The 22431-nt window shown below is 39.5% G+C and overlaps 1 protein-coding gene across 17 annotated transcripts in view; it reads left to right on the forward strand.

Moving 5' to 3' along the window:
* Wnk1 (WNK lysine deficient protein kinase 1) overlaps nt 1-22353 on the forward strand; it is a 122732-nt gene extending 100379 nt beyond the window's left edge. For 9 of the 17 annotated variants that reach the window (XM_085840042.1, XM_085840029.1, XM_085840034.1 and 6 more), the window contains 10 exons: nt 929-1012; nt 2013-2073; nt 6181-6245; nt 7903-8564; nt 9344-9546; nt 11746-11940; nt 13429-13521; nt 16478-16519; nt 19137-19324; nt 19655-22353. In XM_085840042.1, coding sequence (XP_085696168.1) covers nt 929-1012; nt 2013-2073; nt 6181-6245; nt 7903-8564; nt 9344-9546; nt 11746-11940; nt 13429-13521; nt 16478-16519; nt 19137-19324; nt 19655-19972 — 1911 coding nt within the window. In that variant the 3' untranslated portion in view covers nt 19973-22353. Of the gene's footprint in view, nt 1-928; nt 1013-2012; nt 2074-6180; nt 6246-7902; nt 8565-9343; nt 9547-11745; nt 11941-13428; nt 13522-16477; nt 16520-18224; nt 18308-19136; nt 19325-19654 lie in introns of those variants that run through there. The other 8 variants (XM_085840044.1, XM_085840043.1, XM_085840033.1 and 5 more) reach the window with 3 other exon arrangements.
* The last annotated feature ends 78 nt before the right edge of the window (nt 22354-22431 follow it).

Here is a 22431-nt window from a genome sequence, read left to right on the forward strand (position 1 = left end):
CCAGATAATCCATAAAAGTTTAGGGAAAAAAGGATGTGTAATGATAAAGCTTATAATTAGGAATGTGTTTTTTAGCCTGGTTATTGTTAGAAGTATGTATTCAGAGGCCTAGTACCATGTTGTGGGAGTACCACTTGAACCCAGAAGTTTGAAGCTAACACATAAGACACATAAGTCAGCCAGCCTCTAGATTTCTGAGGAAAGGTAAGAGTGTAATGAGAAATGTGTGAAGTTAATTGATAAGAGCCTACTTACAGAAAAGAAAAACAACCTCAGAAGCAGGAGTAGAGCGTAAGAAAAGTACTTGAGATGTACACTAGTGGTATACCTCTTTGATGCTGTTAATGACAAAAGAAAGTACACCTCTTAGGAACTGAAGAAAAGAAGACTATCCCTTGATAGTGACAGGATGTACTGATGCTATCTTATTCAGAGAGCGGTTCTCAGAAAGACGTATGAAGGCTGAGAAAGAGCCAGACATAGCAGTAAAAGAACTCAGGAAACTCAGCCAGGAAGATGACTGCAAGTTGAAGGCTAGCCTGAGCTACACAGTACACAGCGGGGATATATATATGTGTGTGTGTGTGTGTGTGTGTGTGTGTGTGTGTATATGAATGTGGGTATATAATTTAACAGTAGGTTCTGATATACTTTCCAGAATGTATTTTCATAGAGAAACCAGTAAAATCACTAACATTAAACATAGAAGATAGAATGATTCTGAAACTACAAAAGCATAAATGTACTTGGATTGTCCTAAGGATTGATAGACTGACAACTTGATAGATAATATTACTACATTATACTGGTTTTATATTCAGTATTACAACAAATGTGATCTAGAGCATAAAATGATGTAGTCTGTATAATTAGCTATATATAGTGACACTGAAGGTGCTAAACAACTTACAGTACTGTTTTTGCTTAGTCCCAGCAACCACTAGAAGATCTTGATGCTCAGTTGAGAAGAACACTTAGTCCAGAGACTATTACAGTGGCATCTGCAGTTGGTGTAAGTTTTTAAACCGCGATAAAAAAACAAACAAACAAAAAACCTCTTAAGATTGTTTTCTAGCACAAACTATCATCTAGGTGATTATTACCTTAATTCCTATTCAGAGTCCTTGTCAGCAAAATGACACAGATTTAAAAGAGTAACTATGGAAAAAGATACCAGAGATGCTTGTTTTATTTATTTTCCTCTCAGCAAATTATATTGTAGCTCAAGCTTACGAATTTTGTGCTTTGGAAGAGGTTAATCCTCTATGACAATATTTTTATTAGAACTACCATCCAGTCAGCTAGTGGACGCCTATCTCTGTGAGTTCAAGGTCAGCCTAGTCTACAGATGAAGTTTCAGGGCACCCAAGGCTACACAGAGAAACCTTGTCTTGACCAAAACCACCTATTTTCCAGCTAGGTAGTGATAACACAAGCCTTTAAATCCTACCAGTGTGTTCTACAAAGCAAGTTCCAGGACAGCCAGGGCTACATAGAGAAACCCTGCTTAAAAAAAAAATTCTCTAATAAGTATCTAAGCCAAACTATTTAATGTCTTGTGAGAGGCACTGGAAAGATGGCTACACAACTAAGTACATGTGTGCTCTTGGAAAAGACCAAAGTTCAGTTCCTGGCACCCCAACTCTAGCAGCTCACAACCGCTTGTAATTCAACCTTCAGGGAAGCAAGTGCGTCTTTCTAGCCTCTTCTGGCACCTGTACACATACACATGAATAAAAATAATTTTAAATGTTTTTGTGCTGAAAACTAACAGAATAGTAAAGAGTTACGGTTCAATGGTTTTTTGTTTTTGTTTTTTTCCTAAAAGCTGCCTCTGTTTATCAAAACTTTAGGTTGTAAAAGAAAAAAGGAGAGGGGAAAACCCCACTACATTTTTTTTTTTTTTTTGTATATACTCTTTTGTCCATTTTACATAGATGAAAGGTAGCACAACGAAAGTTGTCAGAATGCTTACAACTGAAGTCTGTGGTGTTTGTGCATGTGTTTTGCAGCCTTTGTCTACGATGTCTTCAACAACAGTTACAGAAGCAGGGACTCAGCTTCAAAAGGATGGTGAGATGCCTCCTTCTTCCTTTTGCTTTACTGAACCCAGTTCTACCTGTAAATGATAATACAGTTTACTACTTAGAGGACACATTGTTACATTCTTGACTTATATATAAGGATGTTTATACGGTTTCATGACTGGAGAACATTGCTAACTAATTTCTAAAGTAGGAAATTTTAGTGGACTAATGAGTCTTGAATGATTATATTGGGCTGAAGAGATACATGTAATAAGCATTGGGTTATTTTATAAAATTAGATCAATTGTTATAATAAAAAAACAATTTACAAGCCCAGGTGTTGTGGTGTGCTGCAGCAGAGGCAGGATAATTCTGAGTGGAAGACTAGACTGAGCAATATAACTAAAGCAAGCTTAGCTACATAGCTGTACACTGTCTCAAGTGGGGAAAAGGCTAGGAGTAGTTAATTTACAGATAACTGTAGCACTGACTATATAGAAATATAGTTTATCTGGAAGAGCCTGGACATAACATTTGTTTATTGATAAAATTTAAGGTAAATTTATCAGTTTAGACATTATAATTTTATTTTCAAAGCAATTACCTTCTGAATTGGCTCTCATTAAAAACAGTAGAAATGAGTACAACAGTACAGAAAGTCTAGAAATGAACAAAGTATAGATTTCCGATGTATTTTAGATGTATTGAATATATACAATAAAAGCTGATATTTATCTCAGGGCTGGGAATAAAATCTACAGGCACAAATCCCTGGGGTCAATCTACATCACTTAGGGTTTGGGGGTGACAAGATGTGCCAAATAAGAAAACACTAGGTCTAATCCCAGAACTCAGAAAGCTAAGGCAGGAGGATTGCCATGAGTTGCAAGCCAGTGTGGGATGCAGTTGTCAAGTCCTTGTCTCAGAAACAAAACAGTGAAGAGAAGCATGTAAAGTCCGAGAAGATGGCTTTTTAAACCAGTGAAGTTTGTTGGAGACAGGGTCACTACATAGCCCTGACTTTCCTGGAACTCACTTTGTTAACAAGGCTGGCCTAAAAACTCATATAGAGATCCTCCTGCCTCTGTCTCCACTGATGCAATTAAAGGTGTGCATTACCACAGGTGTCAAGATAGGAAATTTTGATAAATGGTTTGATCAACTATATAGTCATCTGTATAATGGCAAGATGAACAGAGTTTAGACCAAGGTAAAATTACAAATAACATCATAAAATATCATTGATAAAAGTATAGGTATGTCGGGCAGTTGTGGCACACACCTTTAATCCCAGCACTTGGGAGGCAGAGGCAGGTGGATTTCTGAGTTCAAAGCCAGCCTGGTTTACAAAGTGAGTTCCAGGACAGCCAGGGCTACACAGAGAAACCCTGTCTTGAAAACCAAAAAAAAGTATGAAAATACCATAAGCCTATTCTACATAATTTTTTTGTTTGTTTTTTGAGACAGGGTTTCTCTGTGTAGCCCTGGCTGTCCTGGCACTCACTTTGTAGACCAGGATGGCCTCGAACTCAGAAATCCGCCTGCCTCTGCCTCCCAAGTGCTGGGATTAAAGGCGTGTGCCACCACCGCCTGCCACCAATTCTATATAATTAAGGCAAACTAAAAATAATGAAACCTCCTGAACTAATTAAGCATAATATTTAATCTTCTCCTCCCCCTCCACTCTCTCACCCCCAACTATCTAGAGCAGAGTCTAGGACCATTTGAGTATTTTTTATTTATTTATTTATTTAGTTTGTTTGTTTTTTATAAAGGGTCCCAAGTAGCCTAGGGTAGCCTGCAACTTACTATGTAGTTAAGGATTACCTTGAACTCTTGATTTCCGTGCTTCCACATTCTGAGTGAGGATTAGTGATGTGTGCTATCATATCACTTTTTTTGTAAAGGCCAGATACTAAGATTATGTGACTTTTCAAGTCACACAGTCTCTATTCAGTCTTCTGTTATACTCAGACTTACAGCAAGTAAGTGAATGAGCATGGCTGTGTGCAAAATAAATGTATTTCTAAAACTGGTTGAAAGCAAAATTCGTGGGCTGGCGAGATGGCTCAGTTAAGAGCACTGACTGCTCTTCCGAAGGACCCGAGTTCAAATCCCAACAACCACATGGTGACTCACAACCACCCATAATGAGATCTGACACCCTCATCTGGTGCATCTGAAGACAGCTACAGTGTACTAATGAATAATAATAAATAAATCTTTTTTTAAAAAAAGCAAAATTAGTACCACTAATCCCAGTTTTTACTAATACAGTGAAACAGGTTAGTAATAAGCTTGGTGCACAACCCAGAGGAGGCAATAGTAGTCTTTTAGACTAAGTTTTGTTTTTTTTTTTTTTTAAAAATCAGAAAATACTTTTTTGTTGTTATTGTTTTTCTGGAGAGGGGTTATTGAGACAGGGTTTCTCTGTATATCCCTGCCTGTCTTATACTTGGTTTATAGACCAGGCTGACCTTGAACTCAAGTCTGCCTACTTCTGTCTTATAAGTGCTGGGATTAAAGGCATGCACTATGAAAATACATAATAAAAAAATACAAAACTTTATAAGCAGTTGGATTTTTCAGACTCATGAAAAAAGTCTCTGGCAATTGGTTTAGTAACATCTATCAAAGGTGTAGTATGTAGACCTATAAAAGACTATTTCTCAGACAACTTTAAAAATATGAAGAAAGGTGATGGTTAGGCAGGCAGAAGCTTCTCCTTGCAAAGCCTGTCAACCTGAGTTTGATCTTTGAGACTCACAAGGTTAGGAGAAGAAAACCAACTGCCACAAGTTGACATCCTGACCTCCACACACATTCTATAGAACACAAGTATGCACACATACACGCATACAAAATACATAAATGTAATTTTCTTTGTGTGTGTATATGTGTATTTAAAAACAAAAACTGATGTTGCTTAATGATATGGCTGAAAGGTTGATGCCACAGAAGCCTGGCAGCCTGCTTTCTAATGCCAGAATCTACCCTGTGTAGAGCTCAGTCCTGAAAGTTGTCCTCTGCCATGTGCTGTTGTACATGCAAGTGCATACTCACATGCACACATCATAAAGAAACCATAGCCTGCATGCCTTCTTGATTTTCTTGTGTTTTGTAAATTGTATCTTGGGTATTCTAAGTTTCTAGGCTAATATCCACTTATCAGTGAGTTCATATCAAATGACTTCTTTGCGATTGGGTTACCTCACTCAGGATGATATCCTCCAGATACATCCATTTGCCCAAGAATTTCATAAATTCATTGTTTTTAGTAGCTGAGTAGTACTCCATTATGTAAATGTACCACATTTTCTATATCCATTCCTCTGTTGAGGGGCATCTGGATTCTTTCCAGCTTCTGGCTATTATAAATAAGGCTGCTACGAACATAGTGGAGCATGTGTGCTCATTACCAGTTGGAACATCTCCTGGGTATATACCCAGGAGAGGTATTGCTAGATCTTCCGGTAGTACTATGTCCAATTTTCTGAGGAACCACCATGTAGCAGAAGATGGCTTAGCTGGCCATCATTGGGAAGAGAGGCCCCTTGGTCTTGCAAACTTTATATGCCCCAGTACAGGGGAACGCCAGGGCCAAGAAGTGGGAGTGGGTGAGTAGGGAAGCAGGGCCTGGGGGTGGGTATAGGGAACTTTTGGGATAGCATTTTAAATTTTAAATAAAGAAAATATCTTTTAAAAAATGTAATTCAAAATGTTTAAAGCTTCAAAGGGGCTGGAGTGACTGCTCAGTACCATGGGAACTTGCTACTCTTGCAGAGGATCTGAGTTAAGTTTCCAAAATCCATCTTAGGTTTTTCACAACTTTCAGTAAGTCCCGATTCAGTGGGCCTGCCGCCATCTCTGGGACTTACAGTCACTCACACTAATGTGAACATACACGTAAAGAAAAATAAAATAAACCTTTCTTTTTAAAATTAAAAAAAAAAGAAACAATAGCAATTAAAAACAAATGTTGTGTATCTGATTGTGCACTTGTAGTTTCATACATGCTTGGAAGACTGACACAGAACGATCACATTTGTTAGCACACAGAGGGTAGGGTAGCAAAGGAATCTTCAGTATCACATTACTGATGAAAGAGATGTTAATTGGCTTTTGTCTTCCTCTATTCTTGTTTTCTCTCAAGGCACAGAAGGTCATGTCACAGCAACTAGTTCAGGAGCTGGTGTTGTTAAGATGGGGCGATTTCAGGTAAGAGGATCATTGTCTTTGCCTCTTTTGGGGACAGGGTATATAATTAAAAAAAAATGATTGGCCAGACCTGGTGGCATGGGCTATGATACTTGATACTTTGTTGAGAACCTGAGCAGGAGGGCAATCAATCAGTTCAGGGCATTCTTGGGACTACTGAGTAAGTTCAAGTCCAGACTTATTAAGATTCTTTTCTCAAAATTAAAAGTAAAAAGAAGGCTAGGACACTTAAGAAGCATATTCAAGACCTTCAATTCAATCCCCACCAAAAAGAGAAATACACACACATACACACGCACACACACACATGACATAATACATCAATCTAATGATGCATTTTATTTTATATACCATTTTATAGCTCTTGTTTATCCCTTGTAAACTATTACTACTAATTAAAGAAAATGCAAATTCATATTTTCTTCCACCTACCCCTTAACAACTGACTATAGCTTTACAAATTAACTTTTCTAGATCCCCCTTTCCAGTAGCAATTTGGTTTACCTAGACATTCTTTTGTTTCTTGTTGTAATTTTCCAACACACTAAGGAAAGTAATAGCAAACATCTAAAAATACCTTCCATATTTAGGATGTTTTTCTTAGGATTCAGCCTTCAAGTGAAGTCAGCATCAAGTGGTACTACATTTTATTTACCTACTTGGTGAGAATTTTTGACCCTTAGTACATACAAAACCATTTACAAAACCACTTTAATTATTTTGGGATAGTCCTTGGAGTTGGATATGTTGTTTGTTTGTTTGTTTTGTTTTTAATTCACAAACCAAAGTTCTAAGAGTTTGGGATATGCTGAGTTTATATGATGAACAAGCCATGGCATGGATGATCTTACTATTATTGATTCTAACATTTGAAGTTTGTTTGATATTATCTATTCATATGAAACATTCATTAAAATTTGACTGAGACGTGAATTTGTGTGATGTCACATGAGAGGTAAAAATGAATCATTTAGTTAGCAGCCACTGAGAATATGCATCTCAGTACTGATGCAGTGTTCTCTATAATAGGCGTCCACTTTACTTCACAATGATCAAACAGACTAAGAGAAGAAATGCCACAAGTTCACTGGAAAATAAGTTGATCCTCCTTTCTCCTTTATTCCCTGCCCCTCCTGGCCTCTCTCACCCTCTTTAAGCTAAGCTCTCCAGCTCAGGCTATACGTATATGAGGGTGGTTTTGAATTTCTTTCTGATCCTCTTGACACCACCTCCAGAGTATGCTGGGATTACAGGCATGTACTACCGTCACTGGTTTACTTAGTCCTGGAGGTTTCTCCCAAGGGCCTCATTTATATGAGGCAAGCATTTGGCCATTTGAGCTGTATCACCAGCAGATTTTTCTTTTCTAACTGTCCATGCTAAAAATGGAAGATCTGCTTCTCTACCCACCCCACTCACTTTTGTTTGTTTGACTTTGGGCTTTTTGTTTTTATTGTTTGTTCATTTCGTTTTTGAAAAAAGGATTCACTGTGTAGCCTTAGCTGGCTTGGAACTTGCTATATAGCCCACGTTGGACTTGAACTGAAGGAGATCTTCCTGCCTCTGCCTCTGGAGTGCTAGGATTAAAGGTGTATACCACCTACCTAGCCAGGGACATCATTTTTTAATTATACTTCATTCTCTTTTTTTCCATCAGGTTTCAGTTACAATGGATGATGCCCAGAAAGAACGTAAAAATAGGTCAGAAGATACAAAGTCGGTTCATTTTGAATCTAGCACATCAGAGTCATCAGTTCTTTCAAGTAGTAGTCCAGAGAGTACCTTGGTAAAGCCAGAGCCTAATGGAATTACTATTTCTGGCATCTCCTTAGATGTCCCAGACAGCACCCACAAAGCACCTACCCCAGAAGCAAAGTCAGATGCAGGACAGCCTACCAAGGTGGGACGTTTTCAGGTGACAACTACAGCCAACAAAGTGGGTCGTTTCTCTGTTTCAAGAACTGAGGACAAGGTCACAGAGCTCAAAAAAGAGGGACCAGTGGCCTCTCCTCCTTTCAGAGATTCAGAACAAACTGTTATTCCTGCTGTGATACCAAAGAAGGAGAAGCCTGAGCTGGCGGAACCTTCCCATCTGAATGGGCCATCTTCAGACCTAGAGGCTGCCTTTCTAAGTAGGGGTACAGAGGATGGCTCAGGTAGTCCACACTCTCCCCCTCACCTGTGTTCAAAGAGCCTTCCCATCCAGAATCTAAGTCAAAGCCTTAGTAATTCATTCAACTCCTCGTACATGAGTAGTGACAATGAGTCCGACATTGAAGATGAAGACTTAAGGTTAGAATTACGACGACTACGAGAAAAGTAAGTAATTTTTTCATGTAAAATAGTGTTAGTACCTTACCTGGTATTAATAGCTTTTCAATGCAGATACTAATTTTACACCCCATTTGAGCAGAAAGTGATAACAGAAGCTAAAATTACCTGATACATTATTCTTTGAGTTGTCCTGTACTCACCAGCACCCATGGCATTTCTACTTTTGGGATCTCTTTAACACCTCTATATTATTGTTTTTTATTATGGCACCTTTAAAGAAAGTTGTTTATGTGTATAAGGGTTTTGCCTGCATATATGTATATGCATGATATGCATGCCTAGGGTAGGACAAAAGTCAGTATCATTCTCTGGACCTGGAGTCACAGATGGTTGTTGACTGTGATGTGGGTACTGCCAACTGAACCCAGGTCCTCTGCAAGAGAGAAACTGCTCTTAACTGCTGAACCATCTCTCCAGCTATGTTAGTAACTAACAACTCTTGGTTGCTTGTTAGTCTATAACATGAATCTAATAATAGCGCTACAATATATAATTGTGATCAGTTGGCCTATCACTTGGATCACATTAGCATTTTTACCTACCCTTTATATGACCTCAAGTCATTTTTTTTTGTAGTATGCTATCATCTAGGCTAGGAGCTTGCTAGAATGTGTCTTGTATAATAGAAAATGAAAATGCAAAAATGAATTGTAAAAGTAGAATCTCACATTTAGCACTTGATTGCAGATTTAAGAATATGCTTTAACTCTTACTTCACCAATGATGGTTATCTTTTTATCTGTGTCTTATTATTTTTTTTGTAGACATCTTAAAGAGATTCAGGACCTGCAGAGTCGTCAGAAGCATGAAATTGAATCTTTGTATACTAAACTGGGCAAGGTTCCCCCTGCTGTCATTATTCCCCCAGCTGCTCCTCTGTCGGGGAGAAGAAGGAGACCTACTAAAAGCAAAGGCAGCAAGTCTAGTCGCAGCAGCTCATTGGGCAATAAAAGCCCACAGCTTTCAGGTACAATACCCTGGGCCTTCATGTTAGTCATCTCATGTCTGTATCCCACCATGTATGTAACTACTAAACATTGGTTAACTTCTATTACATTGCAAAGGTGTTTAGCTTTCTAGTATTCCTTCTTCTTTGAGTTTTCTATCTCTCGTATATTTTGAACCTCTGTTGACACTATAGAAGTAGGCTTTTGGTTTGTTTGTTTGTTTTATTTCCTTATTTTTTTCTTATGTAATTGGTGTTACTGTTTATCTTACTAACAATCTTTGTTTATGATTATTCTTCAGAATAAACATTCAGCTCTGTCAATTCATATAATGCAACATTTGATCAGACCCTTAGGCATTTAGAAGAAAAAAATTATTCTCTGTCTAGTTAACTAAAGATACTTTCTTCTTTTTAAAAAAAAAAAAAAAGTATCTATTTTTATTCCATGTGCATTGCTATATAGCCTGCATATATGTCTGTGTAATGTGTCAGATCTCCTGGAACTGGAGTTGCAGATGGTTGTGAGCGGCCATGTGGTTGCTGGGAGTTGAACCCAGGTCCTTTGGAAGAGCAGCCAGTGCTCCTAACCACAGAGCCATCTCTCCAGCCTCAAGATTCTTTCTTTTTTAAATGTCTGTGAATTGACCATAATTGTATCAACTTAATTTAGCTGTCAGAGACTTGGGTGTGCCTAAGTGGTAATACCATAAATGAAGCTTTGCATCTCATGTATTTGTCTTAGGATAAAGAACTGGATGGTGACTCTAATCAAAGATAAAAAATCATAACTTTTCATAATAGACTATGCCTATTTCAATGGGATACAAAGTTTTGTCCTTGTGTAGTATATGACAGCTAATTGGTTTCAGAGTTAAGAGAGGGTGAAAAGTGGATTGATTTCACATTTGTTCTCCAGGTCTAGTTGAAGTATGGAAAGCAGGCATTTGCAAATTTCTTACCTGCTCTCTATTATCTAAAAAATGTTTATAGTTATTCAAACATTTTCTTGTATTTGACCAGTTTATTCAACTTTATATTAATAGAGATATATCTGTGTAGGAGAGTGGCTAATTCAGATGCAGACTCTGGATAGGACATAATTTTTAGTGCATTTCTATTTTTTTTTTTTTTTTTTTTGGTTTTTTTTTCGAGACAGGGTTTCTCTGTGTAGCCCTGGCTGTCCTGGCACTCACTTTGTAGACCAGGCTGGCCTCGAACTCAGAAATCCACCTGCCTCTGCCTCCCGAGTGCTGGGATTAAAGGCGTGCGCCACCACGCCCGGCTGTGCATTTCTATTTAAATAGTAACCTCTGCTTGCGCCGGTCAGCCCCACTTGCTCCGGTTGACCCCACTCGCTCAGTCCCTGCTTGCTCTGGCCCAAAGATTTATTATTATACATAAGTACACTGTAACTGTCTTCAGACACACCAGAAGAGGGCGTCAGATCTCATTACAGGTGGTTGTGAGCCACCCTGTGGTTGCTGGGATTTGAACTCAGGACCTTCAGAAGAACAGTCAGTGCTCTTACCTGCTGAGCCATCTCTCCAGCCCCTTTTTATATATCTTATATCATGTGTATTTATTAGAAAATGGAAGCAGAGACTAACAGCCTGTTTGTGTAGTCACCCATCTTTCTAATAGGCAGAATCCAGTGATTATGGAAGCAGAAAAGGAAGCTCTGTATCTATCTTGTAGTTTAATTTACTGTACATTCTGCTCAGGTTAGTGAGCTCTACGTGTTATCTAAAGCTATCATTCTTGAGGAGCAATTCATAATAACTCTATGTTTATAAATTTATCTTTTCTCACCTTCATATCAATAAAGTTTTTGTCCATTTGTCATTTTCTGGGTTTATTTGTTTATTTTATTTACCACTCAGTAGGAATAGGAAACAGAAACAATAAGTGTATTTGGAAAGGCTTATGTGTTGTTTGTTTATTTTTTTATTTCCTTTTGTTTTATTACTTATTTATTGAAGATATGGTCTCATGTATCCCAAACTAGCTTCATGCTCACTGTGCAGTTAAGGATTATCTTGAATGCCTGATCATTCTTCCTCCACTTTCCAGGTGCTGGGATTACAGACATGCTGACCACCATACCCTAGTTTATATGGTGCTAGACATGAAATCCAGTGCTTCACGAATGCTTAGTGAATTAAAATATAGCTTCAGCCGTTTCTACATGATTTTTCATGCTTCTTTATCTTTCAACAGGTAACCTGTCTGGTCAGAGTGGAACTTCAGTCTTACACCCACAACAGACCCTCCATCCCGCAGGAAACACCCCCGAGACTGGGCACAGCCAGCTGTTACAGCCTCTTAAGCCATCTCCCTCCAGTGACAACCTCTATTCAGCCTTTACCAGTGATGGTGCCATTTCAGTACCAAGCCTTTCTGCTCCAGGTCAAGGTAAGAATTCAAAGTGACCACCATCTTCCAGAAACATTAAAATAGAAATATTGCCATACTTGGTACAAAAGGAAGATGAATAACTTACTGCCATCCCTGAGTCGAAAGAGTCTGAGTTGTTAAGCAATGACTGGCCATTGAACTTAGCAGAAAAACTGAGTAGGGGTTAGAACCACTGACCTCCTTGCTTCCAGCCATCTGATAGGATAGCTTCTTGTTTGTTGTTTAGACAGCACCTCATTTTATAGCCTAACTTAACGTGGAACCCGGCTAACCTGGGTCCTCCCGGAAGTCCTCTTGCTTCAGCCTCCCACTTGCATGAATTACAGGTGTAAGTCATCAAACCCAGCTCTGAAATAACTTACTTTGAAAGAATAACCATTGTACCTGCAGCCTATATGTATAGCTGATTTAAGACTTAGACCTTAACCTTTCACACTAAGCCAAGACTTGTGGACAAAATTCTAAGGAGTTGCTGGCAGTTTTTAAAAACTAATGTCTTTTTTTTTTTTTGACCAATATGCTTTTAAACTCCCAAGCATGATAGCAACATTCTGAAATGACTAGCTCTAACATCTATTTTTTTTAATACATAGTGAACATTGATTTAGAAAATAAGAAAATTTCAGAGAGTGGGACAGGTTCCAAGAGCGGAATATCCTAAGATCAAATTCTTGATCCATACTCTTCTTACCAAAATACTGTTTTGTTTAGTATTATTCAAAACTTACTGCACAGAGCTTTTAGTGACTAAAATTAAGTGAGAAGTGAAAGGAGAGACTAGGTATATCAGTGGTTAAGAGACTAGGTATATCAGTGGTTATACCTGGTTATACCTGGCTAGCTGCTTTTGCAGAGGACCTGGGTGTAATTCCCAGCACTCATGTGCAGGCTCCCAGCCATCCCGGGCATCTGATGTTCTCTTCTGACCTCTGATGGCAGTGCATGGATATGGTCCACAGACTTTCAGGCCAAACACTCATACACATATTTTAAAAATTGAAAGGAAAGCCAGGTATTATAGCACATGACTTTGAGGCTGAGGCCAGGCTGGGCTATAGTAGTGAAACCTGTTTCCAAAAAAAAAAAAAAAAAGACCAAAAAACAGAGGAGTTATTAATAGAGAAAAATTGAAATGAATTGGATATTTGGGTAGAAAGGAGTTGGGGGACAGACTACAGAAAAGTAAGTGCCTTTTGCACATTTACATAAAATCTAAACATTCCATTTTCCCTTCACCTAGTTAATGTGTTTGCTTAATAAGAATCGACACAAAGCTGCTAGCATTATTCCAATCGTAAAAAAAAGCTTCATTTCTGCCAATGGAGTGAGGTCTGGCGTCTCTGTCTCATACAGCAGATGGACTTCCCTGCGGATCTCGCTCTTCTACATGCCATCCAGTGTGTCACCACTCCAGCCTCAAGCTCTAACATCTTGTAGTTGTGTTGTCTCTTCTCCTCTCTGTTCTTTCCTTTTCCCTTCTCACAGGCTGTGCGAAGTTTAACTGTGCATCTGAGCAGGTGACATTCAAACCTGGTGGCAGGAGGACCCGATTTCTGAGTACGCCCTGCTTGGCTCTTTGTGTGTAACTCCTTTACTCCTTCCTTGTCCTTGTTTTTCTGCTGCTTTGGATCTGATTTGTCACGCAGTCCATTTTCATTTGTCTTTATATTTCATCTACTCACTGGCTTGGCTGATTGTTACCCTCAGAAGTTTGGGTCCCCATTGTTAATTATAGGAAAAGATCCAAAAGCAACAGGAAGTTTTTAGAGATTTCAAAATAACTTCCAGGTAGAATTGTTTCTTTTAATCTATTTTAGGCTGCAATACACAGTCTATTCTGTGACATTAGTGGTGGTAGGTACCCCTGAATCCCATGTTAGGGAAGGAAAAGCAAAGATTGCAAGTTTGAGGCCAGCATGAACTACATAGCAAGTCTCTTTCTCAAAATTAAAATTAAAAGAAAAAGACAGTAAGCATGTTCCTAACCAATTCTTACTAAAGATAAAAGCACACCTTCTCAATTAAGCCTGAATATTTGCAAGTTGAAAGAGACTAGAAATCCCTTTCCATCATTACCAACTCCATGACACTTAAATAGTTCAAAGAACATTTAATATAGTTATCTTGACAAAGCATTTATTCTTTTGAAGACCAAAGCTGAAGTTCAAAGCTGAAGATCTGCACATGAAATTTGTCATTTTAATATTAATAGAACTCCCCCACTTTCTGTTTAAAAAACAAGGTGCGGGAAGCTAGAAAAATACCTCAAAAAGTGCTTGCTATGTAGAGAGCCTGAGTGTGATCCCTAGAACCTAAGTTAAAGGCTTAGCATATTGGCTTGTACTTGTAATCCTAGTAGCAGCAAAGCTGGAGAAAGGATCCCAGGTCTCACGAGCAAATCAGTTTGGCCTTGTTAACAAGCCCTGGGCCAATGAGAGACCCTTCCTCAGAAGAAAACTGGGTGTTGTCATGAAGACCCACACCTGAGTTTGTTCTCCAACCTCCACATGTACCAATACACAGGAGAGCACACACCGAAAAGAAAGGTACAGTGGGGCTGGGAAGATGGCTCGAGAGTTAGGAGCACTGGCTGCTCTTCCAGTGGACTCAGGTTCAATTTTCAACACCCACATGGCAGCTCACAACTATCTACAATGCCAGTTCAACATCCTCCTCTGGCCTTAGAATACCACACACATAAGGTACACAGACATACACCCAGGCAAAATACCCATATGTGTAAAATAAAAATAAATTCTAATTTAATCATTAATAATAAGGTGACATCTGCACAGGAGCAAATGCCCTATCTTGTCTTCTCCAGGTAAGGAATAAATACTGCTACTTCCTAGGGCTGTTGTGCAGTTTAAATGTGATATTGTTCATAAAAACATCTGGTACTTAGTAGGTGGCCAATACTGTATATTGAGAGAAAAAAATATAAGAGAAAAACCTCAAGTAAGAAAAAGAACTTGATTAGAGTTTGAATAATAATTGGTTAAGGCCTCAAACTTCTGGTGTGGTTCTTCGTGCTTTTAAACGCATGTGCTAACGCCATCAGTGTTCCTGAGTATGGCTCAGGGGGCCTTTGGCCTCTTCATGGTGGGAAGAATTTGCTCTCTGCTCTGTTCTTGTGCCTTTGTGTATTAGATTTAACCCCTGTTTCCCTCACTGACATATTTGTCATCCTTCTTCCCCTGTTCTTTTTTTCCTGAGTTAGTTATGGATTGCTTCTGCCTATAGCGTTCTCTTACCACATTCCCACACATGTCAGTGGTCCAGGGCTGAGCTCTTCAACAAAGTGGCTGGAGGGCATTTTCCATTTTCGTAGTTTCCAAGCATGTATAATTTGGGTATGCATTTATCAATAGCTTCTTTTTTTTTTTTTAATTAGGGTAGCTTTGACTACATATGTTATTAGCACATTTGAAATTAAGCATTCAATTTATATGTCCAGCTAGAAAGATTAATAATAACAGTAATAATAATAATAGGATAATAGGGTATTAATGCATTCAATTTATATGTCCAGCTAGAAAAATTAATAATAGTAATAATATATTATTGATAATAGAGTATTATTAATAGGGTATTAATAAATGTGACATGCCAGGCCTGTAATACACAGCCTGATATGTTTGAGAAGAAAAAAGACAAAGCAAGGCTTCCTTCTGTAATATCTGATATGCACCATTTGAATTAATTTTGTATCTCACAGCATACTCTTAATTATAGGCAGTATTATCTGTTTGAAAATGAAAGGCCTTATACCTATGGAAGGTGCATCATGATATGTCATGTAAAACTGCTGGACAAATCATAGGAGGCAGATTTTTAAAAATACATAGAAAACAGGTACTTGAAAGCGTGAAGGGACCCTTACTAGTTTTGGATACATTATCATATGTTCTCAAAATAATTTGGAAGCACGGCTTGGCTTAATGCTTTATCTATATTTAAAGGTTGCTTGTTTTCCACATACTTTTAAATTATTTCTGGAAGGGATGGGGCATATGGAGGGGGGAAGCGAGAGTCCGTGTATGTAGTGTAGGAGTGTGTGTGTGTGTGTGTGTGTGTGTGTGTGTATACCTAGGATGTGGAAATATAACAACCAGTTTAAATTAACTTGCTTTAACAATGGAACTGATTTAAATGCTTTATAACAACCCAGCAGGAGAAACAGGAAGTAGGACAAGATCAATGGACGTACTGCTTGGGTATTTGAAATTCAAGCAGTAAGACCTGTTCCTTCCTCCTCTAGAGCCTTAATGCCACATTATAGTTTAGAAATAGATTAGGTGTAAAAGTTCAGCATCTGTCATCCAGGCTTTAGAGTCCACCTGATAATTATGTTAATACTCACAAGCCAGTTAGACTAATCTATAGACTTGTATTTACATCTAGGGCTACCAGGTCCCACCCAGCTATGTCCCCTCCTGCTTTCTCTTGCTGGGTTTCTGTGTGCTGTTTGGAGAGTCTGTAAAGATTTTACACTGATATTTCTTTAACACACTGCTCTCTCTTTATGCTTCAGGGAAGATGGTGAAAAAAGTCTGTCCTTGCAACCAGCTCTGTAGTAATTATCTTTTCTTTCTGTTACTTTTGGTCCTGATTGCAAAGCCATGAGTTCTTTGAACTCTGAAGCCTCATTAACTCCCTGTTTCCTAATTTCCATCCATTCCTGCACCCTCTTCTGATATATTCCTTAATATGCTTAACTGCCATATTTAATTACTACAACTTCCAGATTGAGAAACCACTTCATAGTTAGTGCTCTCCTGTGAGCCCAGCTGGGTTAGTCGTGGATCCACTGTGATGGAGGGAGCCTAGGATCCGTACAGAGGGTCTCTGAGGCAGGGAGCATGCTCCCACCACTGTTGGTCACACTGGGAACCCAGCGATGATCTAGGTGTACAGACAGCCATGTTCTCATCTCATTCATAGCACAGTAGTAGTTGTTGCTCAGCTAGTAGGGAGAGGAGTGCTGCTTGGTTGGTAGAGCTTGGCTTTTTAGCCTAGGGGTTTCTCATTAAAATAAAGTGCAAATGCTAAGAATTTAGTACTGAACAGGTTATAAGAATATAGAGAGTTAACAAAATTCTATGGGTGGGATTATTTGGCAATAAATATGGCTTATATGATAGCTGATGGACATGTCTTAATAATGGCTGATGGACATGTCTTAATCTGACAGCGTAGGGATAGGAGAAACTTAGAAGATGAATTTAAGGGAATAAAATCTATCCTACTTTATAAAGCTTTCAGGGAACTGAAAACATTTTAAAGTAACCACACTGCAGAAAGCCTGTTAATCCTACTTTATAGTCAGAAACTAAAATAAGAAGCTAACTGTAGGGTGACTCTCACATGTACGGTAAAGCTCATTTTTAGAATACAGTATTGAGGAATATAGACTAAAATGAATGGCATTTGGTTTTAAAGGGCCCTCACAACATCAAGAGCAACTAGCATCAGACTAGGGAAGTGTGACTTATGGCATGAGCTCTCTGGACAAGCAGTGCTCACCCTGACTTGGCTTCTCATCTGGCATCGACAGCTCTGCTCACTTGTGGATATTTTTTATTGTTTTGATCATCTGCCCTGTCATCTAGCAGGATGCTAGTCCTTGTGCATGCCACATGCCTGCTTTCTGGGTTTCCTCAATGTTGTAACTGCCTATCTCATGGCCTGTGCTTCCTTCCCACTGCATCTTTGTCCCACACTTGCTATTCAAGGAAGGCTGTTTCCTGTGTTTTTATACTTTCCCACTTGGTTTCCTATACTGTAGGTGAATTACTCTACATTTACACTGTATAGTGACAATCCTCTGCAGTTTTAGCAGGCACCATGTGATGCAACAATTCATGTCTTGCCACAGCAACCAAAGAAGCATGTGAGCATCCTTATTCTGCAGCTTCACCCAAGTTAGCGTTCCTCTAGCACAGACATGCTTTTAGCTAGAGACATTCCCTTCGTGGTAAAATGGATACACCCTTTGGTACCAACAGTGGATTGCAGTGGGTATTTGTAGGTAGGGTTGCTTCAGGTGTGCTGCTGTGCTCTGGTGTTCTGCTTTGGCATTTGAAAGCAGGAAAACGCATGCATTTAGTCCCAGAGTTCCTTGAGTATGGTAGGACCTTCTGGCTCACAACATTAGTAACCTTTATTTACTGTGTAGTAAATGTCAAGTCTACTAATTAAGTGGGGGATAAAAACCAAAAATAAGACCATGACTCTTGTTTCCCTCTTCCCTAAAACTCGCCTCTTCGAATAACCTTCAGTGTGCCCTCCAGCTGAACCGAAATCAGGCAGGACACAGACTCCTCCTTTCTTTCTCATCAAACCATAGAAATAGAAATCCTTCATCATAACCTATGCCTTCTCTCCCCTCTGCACCCCTGCCTCAGCTGCATTTTCCTGTTGCTTCTACCCAGGAGTGCTTCTTCTGTTGGGAAGAATGGGGAGAAGGGATGAGAATCCTTGACCAGTTAAAACCCAAGTCCTCAAGAAGTCATAACTTCATGGAGCTGAGAATTTCAGGCATTTCTGCTGCTGCCAAATCTCAGTTCTTTATTCATGGGACATCGAGAGGAGTTGAAGCCTCGACTCCTTCCAAATTTATATTTACAAATTTATGTTTATGGTTTCAGGTGAAAACTTTTGAACAAAGCATGTAGCATCTCCTTATTTCTATCTGTTTAAGAGCATCTAAAGAATGAACACCACAGCATACATGCTGTCTGGAAACCCCATCTTTTCCACAGAAGCCCTGATCTCTGCCTTTGTACTATATAACTTGCCCAGTGCACAGTACTTATTTGGCCCTGCTCTCTACAAAGTTCCATAGCAGCCAGCCCCGTGGACCATATCACTCCCTCATCAGTGTGTTGCTGGGAATAGAATACTGGCAGACAGTCCCAGTGTTAGAAAATGCCCTTCCCCTTCATGCCTGCCACCATTCCAAGTTGTTTAGCCTTATCTACAAGCTGTGGAAGAGAAACCATTTTCACTACCTGTTGTGCAAAAGCAAATGGATAAGTAATACTTCAAAATCTTCCTCTCCTGCATGGCTTCCCAAATATTCTTCCCATTCCGTGGCTTGCCAATCATTATCCTATGACATTTTCCCCTTTCCCCAGAGTTATATCCAAGACCCCACTTTAATGCTAATATTGTGTTACTTACAATTCTAGGGACCAGCAGCACAAATACCGTTGGAGGAACAGTGAGTAGCCAGGCTGCCCAGGCTCAGCCTCCTGCTATGACTTCCAGTAGGAAGGGCACATTCACAGATGACCTGCACAAGTTAGTAGACAACTGGGCCCGAGATGCCATGAATCTTTCAGGCAGGAGAGGCAGCAAAGGACACATGAATTATGAGGTGAGTCTTCTTTTTCCTAACCCGCCGGACTATAAACACAGACATGTCACTATCTTCTTCAGTAGCCTGTGGATTCTAACTATTACTGAGAAAACAAGGCAGCAATCATTTTGGTACCCTTTTTCTTCAACATCCTGCACTACCTGCATGTGCACATAAACACATCTCAGATCCTACTGTTCACTCCTCCTTATTAAGGGTAGAGCCAATAAATATGGGCGGCTTCATTATATTTTGTTAATGCTAAGATTAGAACATCTCAGCTCTACAACAGCATTACAATATCACCCATTTTGCATCAAATTCTCATTGCTACTTTCTTGTTTTTAGGGCCCTGGAATGGCAAGGAAGTTCTCTGCTCCTGGGCAGCTGTGTGTTCCCATGACCTCAAACCTGGGTGGCTCTACCCCCATCTCTGCAGCATCTGCTACCTCTCTAGGTCACTTCACCAAATCCATGTGTCCCCCACAGCAGTATGGTTTTCCACCTGCCCCATTTGGCACTCAGTGGAGTGGAACAGGTGGTCCAGCACCACAGCCACTTGGCCAGTTCCAACCTGTAGGAACCGCATCCTTGCAAAATTTCAACATCAGCAATTTGCAGAAGTCCATCAGCAATCCCCCAGGTTCCAATCTACGGACCACCTAGTCAGCAGCAAGGATGTTAACTGAGTAGATTTGGGGGCAGGAAATGGAATGCTGGGGGGTGGGGGTGGGGAAGTAGCCTATATACTAACTACTAGTGCTGCATTTAACTGGTTATTTCTTGCCAGAAGGGAATGTTTTTAATATCATTTTGAGCCCTCAGAATGGAGAACCACCCTCCTTCTCCGTTTGTTGGAGTTATAAAAGAAGGAAAGAACAGCTTTCTGGTGGAGGGGCTGCCTGAGACTGCTTTTCTGTTTTTGTACCCACCAGTAAGGCCTAGAACTAGAAGAGAGCCTTGTTACCAGAAAGCCCCAAGAGCTCAATGTAAGCCAAACCCGATCTGTATCTGTAAGTGGGCAGAGCTCTTAATTTTGACATGTGTCCCAAATTCCTTATTCCCTCAACAATGCACACCTTAAGACAAAGGTTCTCTCCACTCTGATCCCTACCCCCACTTTTCCCCCCTTTTACAACCTAGTGAAAAATACCAGGGGACTGGGGCTGCAACCCTTTCTTACATAGGTCATTAATGCTTTAAGCAAAAGATATTAGCAGCTTTGACTGCAGCATTAGCAATTAGGGAAAACAATGATGTTCCCTGCGGACATGTAACTTTGCCATCAGTTTTGATGTGGAAACACTGTGATATATAAATGTTGTTGGACAACATTAGTTTTAAGAGAAAAATTTGAAAGGTTTAAAAGGTTCACACACACACAAAAGCTAGCTCTGTCCTTTACTTATTAAGACACTTTAACTTTTTCCTTTGTATTTCCATTGTATTAGATAAATAAATGTGAATGTAAAATTGTATAAATTACTGTACTTGAATACTTCTGTTCTCCCAGTATTGCTTGCTGGATATTTTAGTGCCTTGGACTTCTATTGCTTCTGCTGTTAGCATCAACTTACCAGACCCCAGGTCACCAAAGGGTATGTGGAAAAGAAATCTTAGGTCCACATGACCCCAGCAGTGGATATGCCAAAGGGAAAATGAAAGTGTTTTTGGTTTTGGTTTGGTTTATTTTTTTGTTTTGTTTTTGTTTTTGTTTTTTTCAGTCGTTTCAATTTTGCCTAGAGCAGGTGTAAGGTGAGCACAGTGAAGTTGGCATCAGTGGTTGAAAACAAAGTTCTGTTTCAGAAAGAATGAGGAGGGCTGTGAGCTGTGTGTGAAAGACAAGGACTGAAGATGTGGGGACAAGCTTGTTTGAAGTGATGCTTGGCCAGTGAACAAACAAGATCTAGAAGAGATTAAACAAAAAGAGGGGAGTGGGCTAGATTTTAAGTTGGGAAGGATGATAGTGCCAAGTCACAGATGGAAAGTGTTGCTCTAAGGAAACCTGCTTGGTTGCCCCCACCTCTTGTTGCACAAGTACCACACTTTCTCTGCTTTAAGTACTGTATTGTGGGAATTCAACCCACTTCTGACTTTCTAAGCATTGTAGGAAAAAGTGCTTATTTCCTTTCCTACCTGTAGCACAGTCAGAATCTATTGTGCTGCCTGTACTTCTATATTAGAATACTCTCACATTTTCATACCCATATCCCCAAATAACAGCAACCAACCAGTATTATCTGATTTTTCTGGCAATAGGGACCTAATTGGCTGATTGGGATCTGAATATTCTGGAAAAGTGGAGAAAAGTAGAACTTATTTCTTGGGTGCTTCCTCCTTCACCTTGAGTTGGGAACTGACACATTTCCAACTTTATGACACATCCCAGGAGTTGCCACACTAGCAAGGCTTCTTTCTGTAAGAGTCTTGTTCTTTTTAAGTTGGTCGAGGCCCAAAGATACAAGTGAGAGCTGAAAGTTTCAGGAGAGGGAAGTGTAATGAGCAGGGCTTTTGTTTCAGGTCGTGCTACCAAAGTGCTGACTCATTTATTCCTTTTGGGAGAGGGTAACAGGTACTGTGGGAGTGAAGCAGGGTACAGGATGACTGAGTGCTTCGTACCAGCAGTAGAGGGAGCCAAATGCAACATGTGGTGTTTGGTTTAGTCATCCTGAGTGAGGTCTGTTCCCCCTTCACAGAGGTTTACTGTTGGTTTCCCCCTCCTGTGGATGAAATAACTGAAGCCTAGAGAAACGAGCTAGTGCTACTGAACTGTTTAAATTATTTTTGTGTTAATAGTACACTTTGAGTATCTTTCCACATTTAAAAAGAACTTTCCGAATTATAAATGTTTTCCTTACGTTATTTAACAATGTACACTGTTTAAAACTGAATTCAAACCTTGGGGTTTCTCAGCAGCCGTTAACTGTACATTTGCACTAACTCCGGGGGTTGCGCTTCTGTAAGATTGCGCTTTGTGCTTCAGTTTGTTACCTTTGTAGACTTATTTAATGAAACCATTCAAATAAACCAAACTTGCTTTTGTTGAACTGTGGGGTGTTCTTTCTGACAAACAAAAATCCCTTTTGTCCTCACTGGCCCTACAATTTGTACAATTTATAACTCGA

Source organism: Mus caroli, unplaced genomic scaffold, assembly GCF_978045245.1.
Source record: "Mus caroli unplaced genomic scaffold, Mus_caroli_1 scaffold_7, whole genome shotgun sequence".
Classification (NCBI taxonomy): domain Eukaryota; kingdom Metazoa; phylum Chordata; class Mammalia; order Rodentia; family Muridae; genus Mus; species Mus caroli.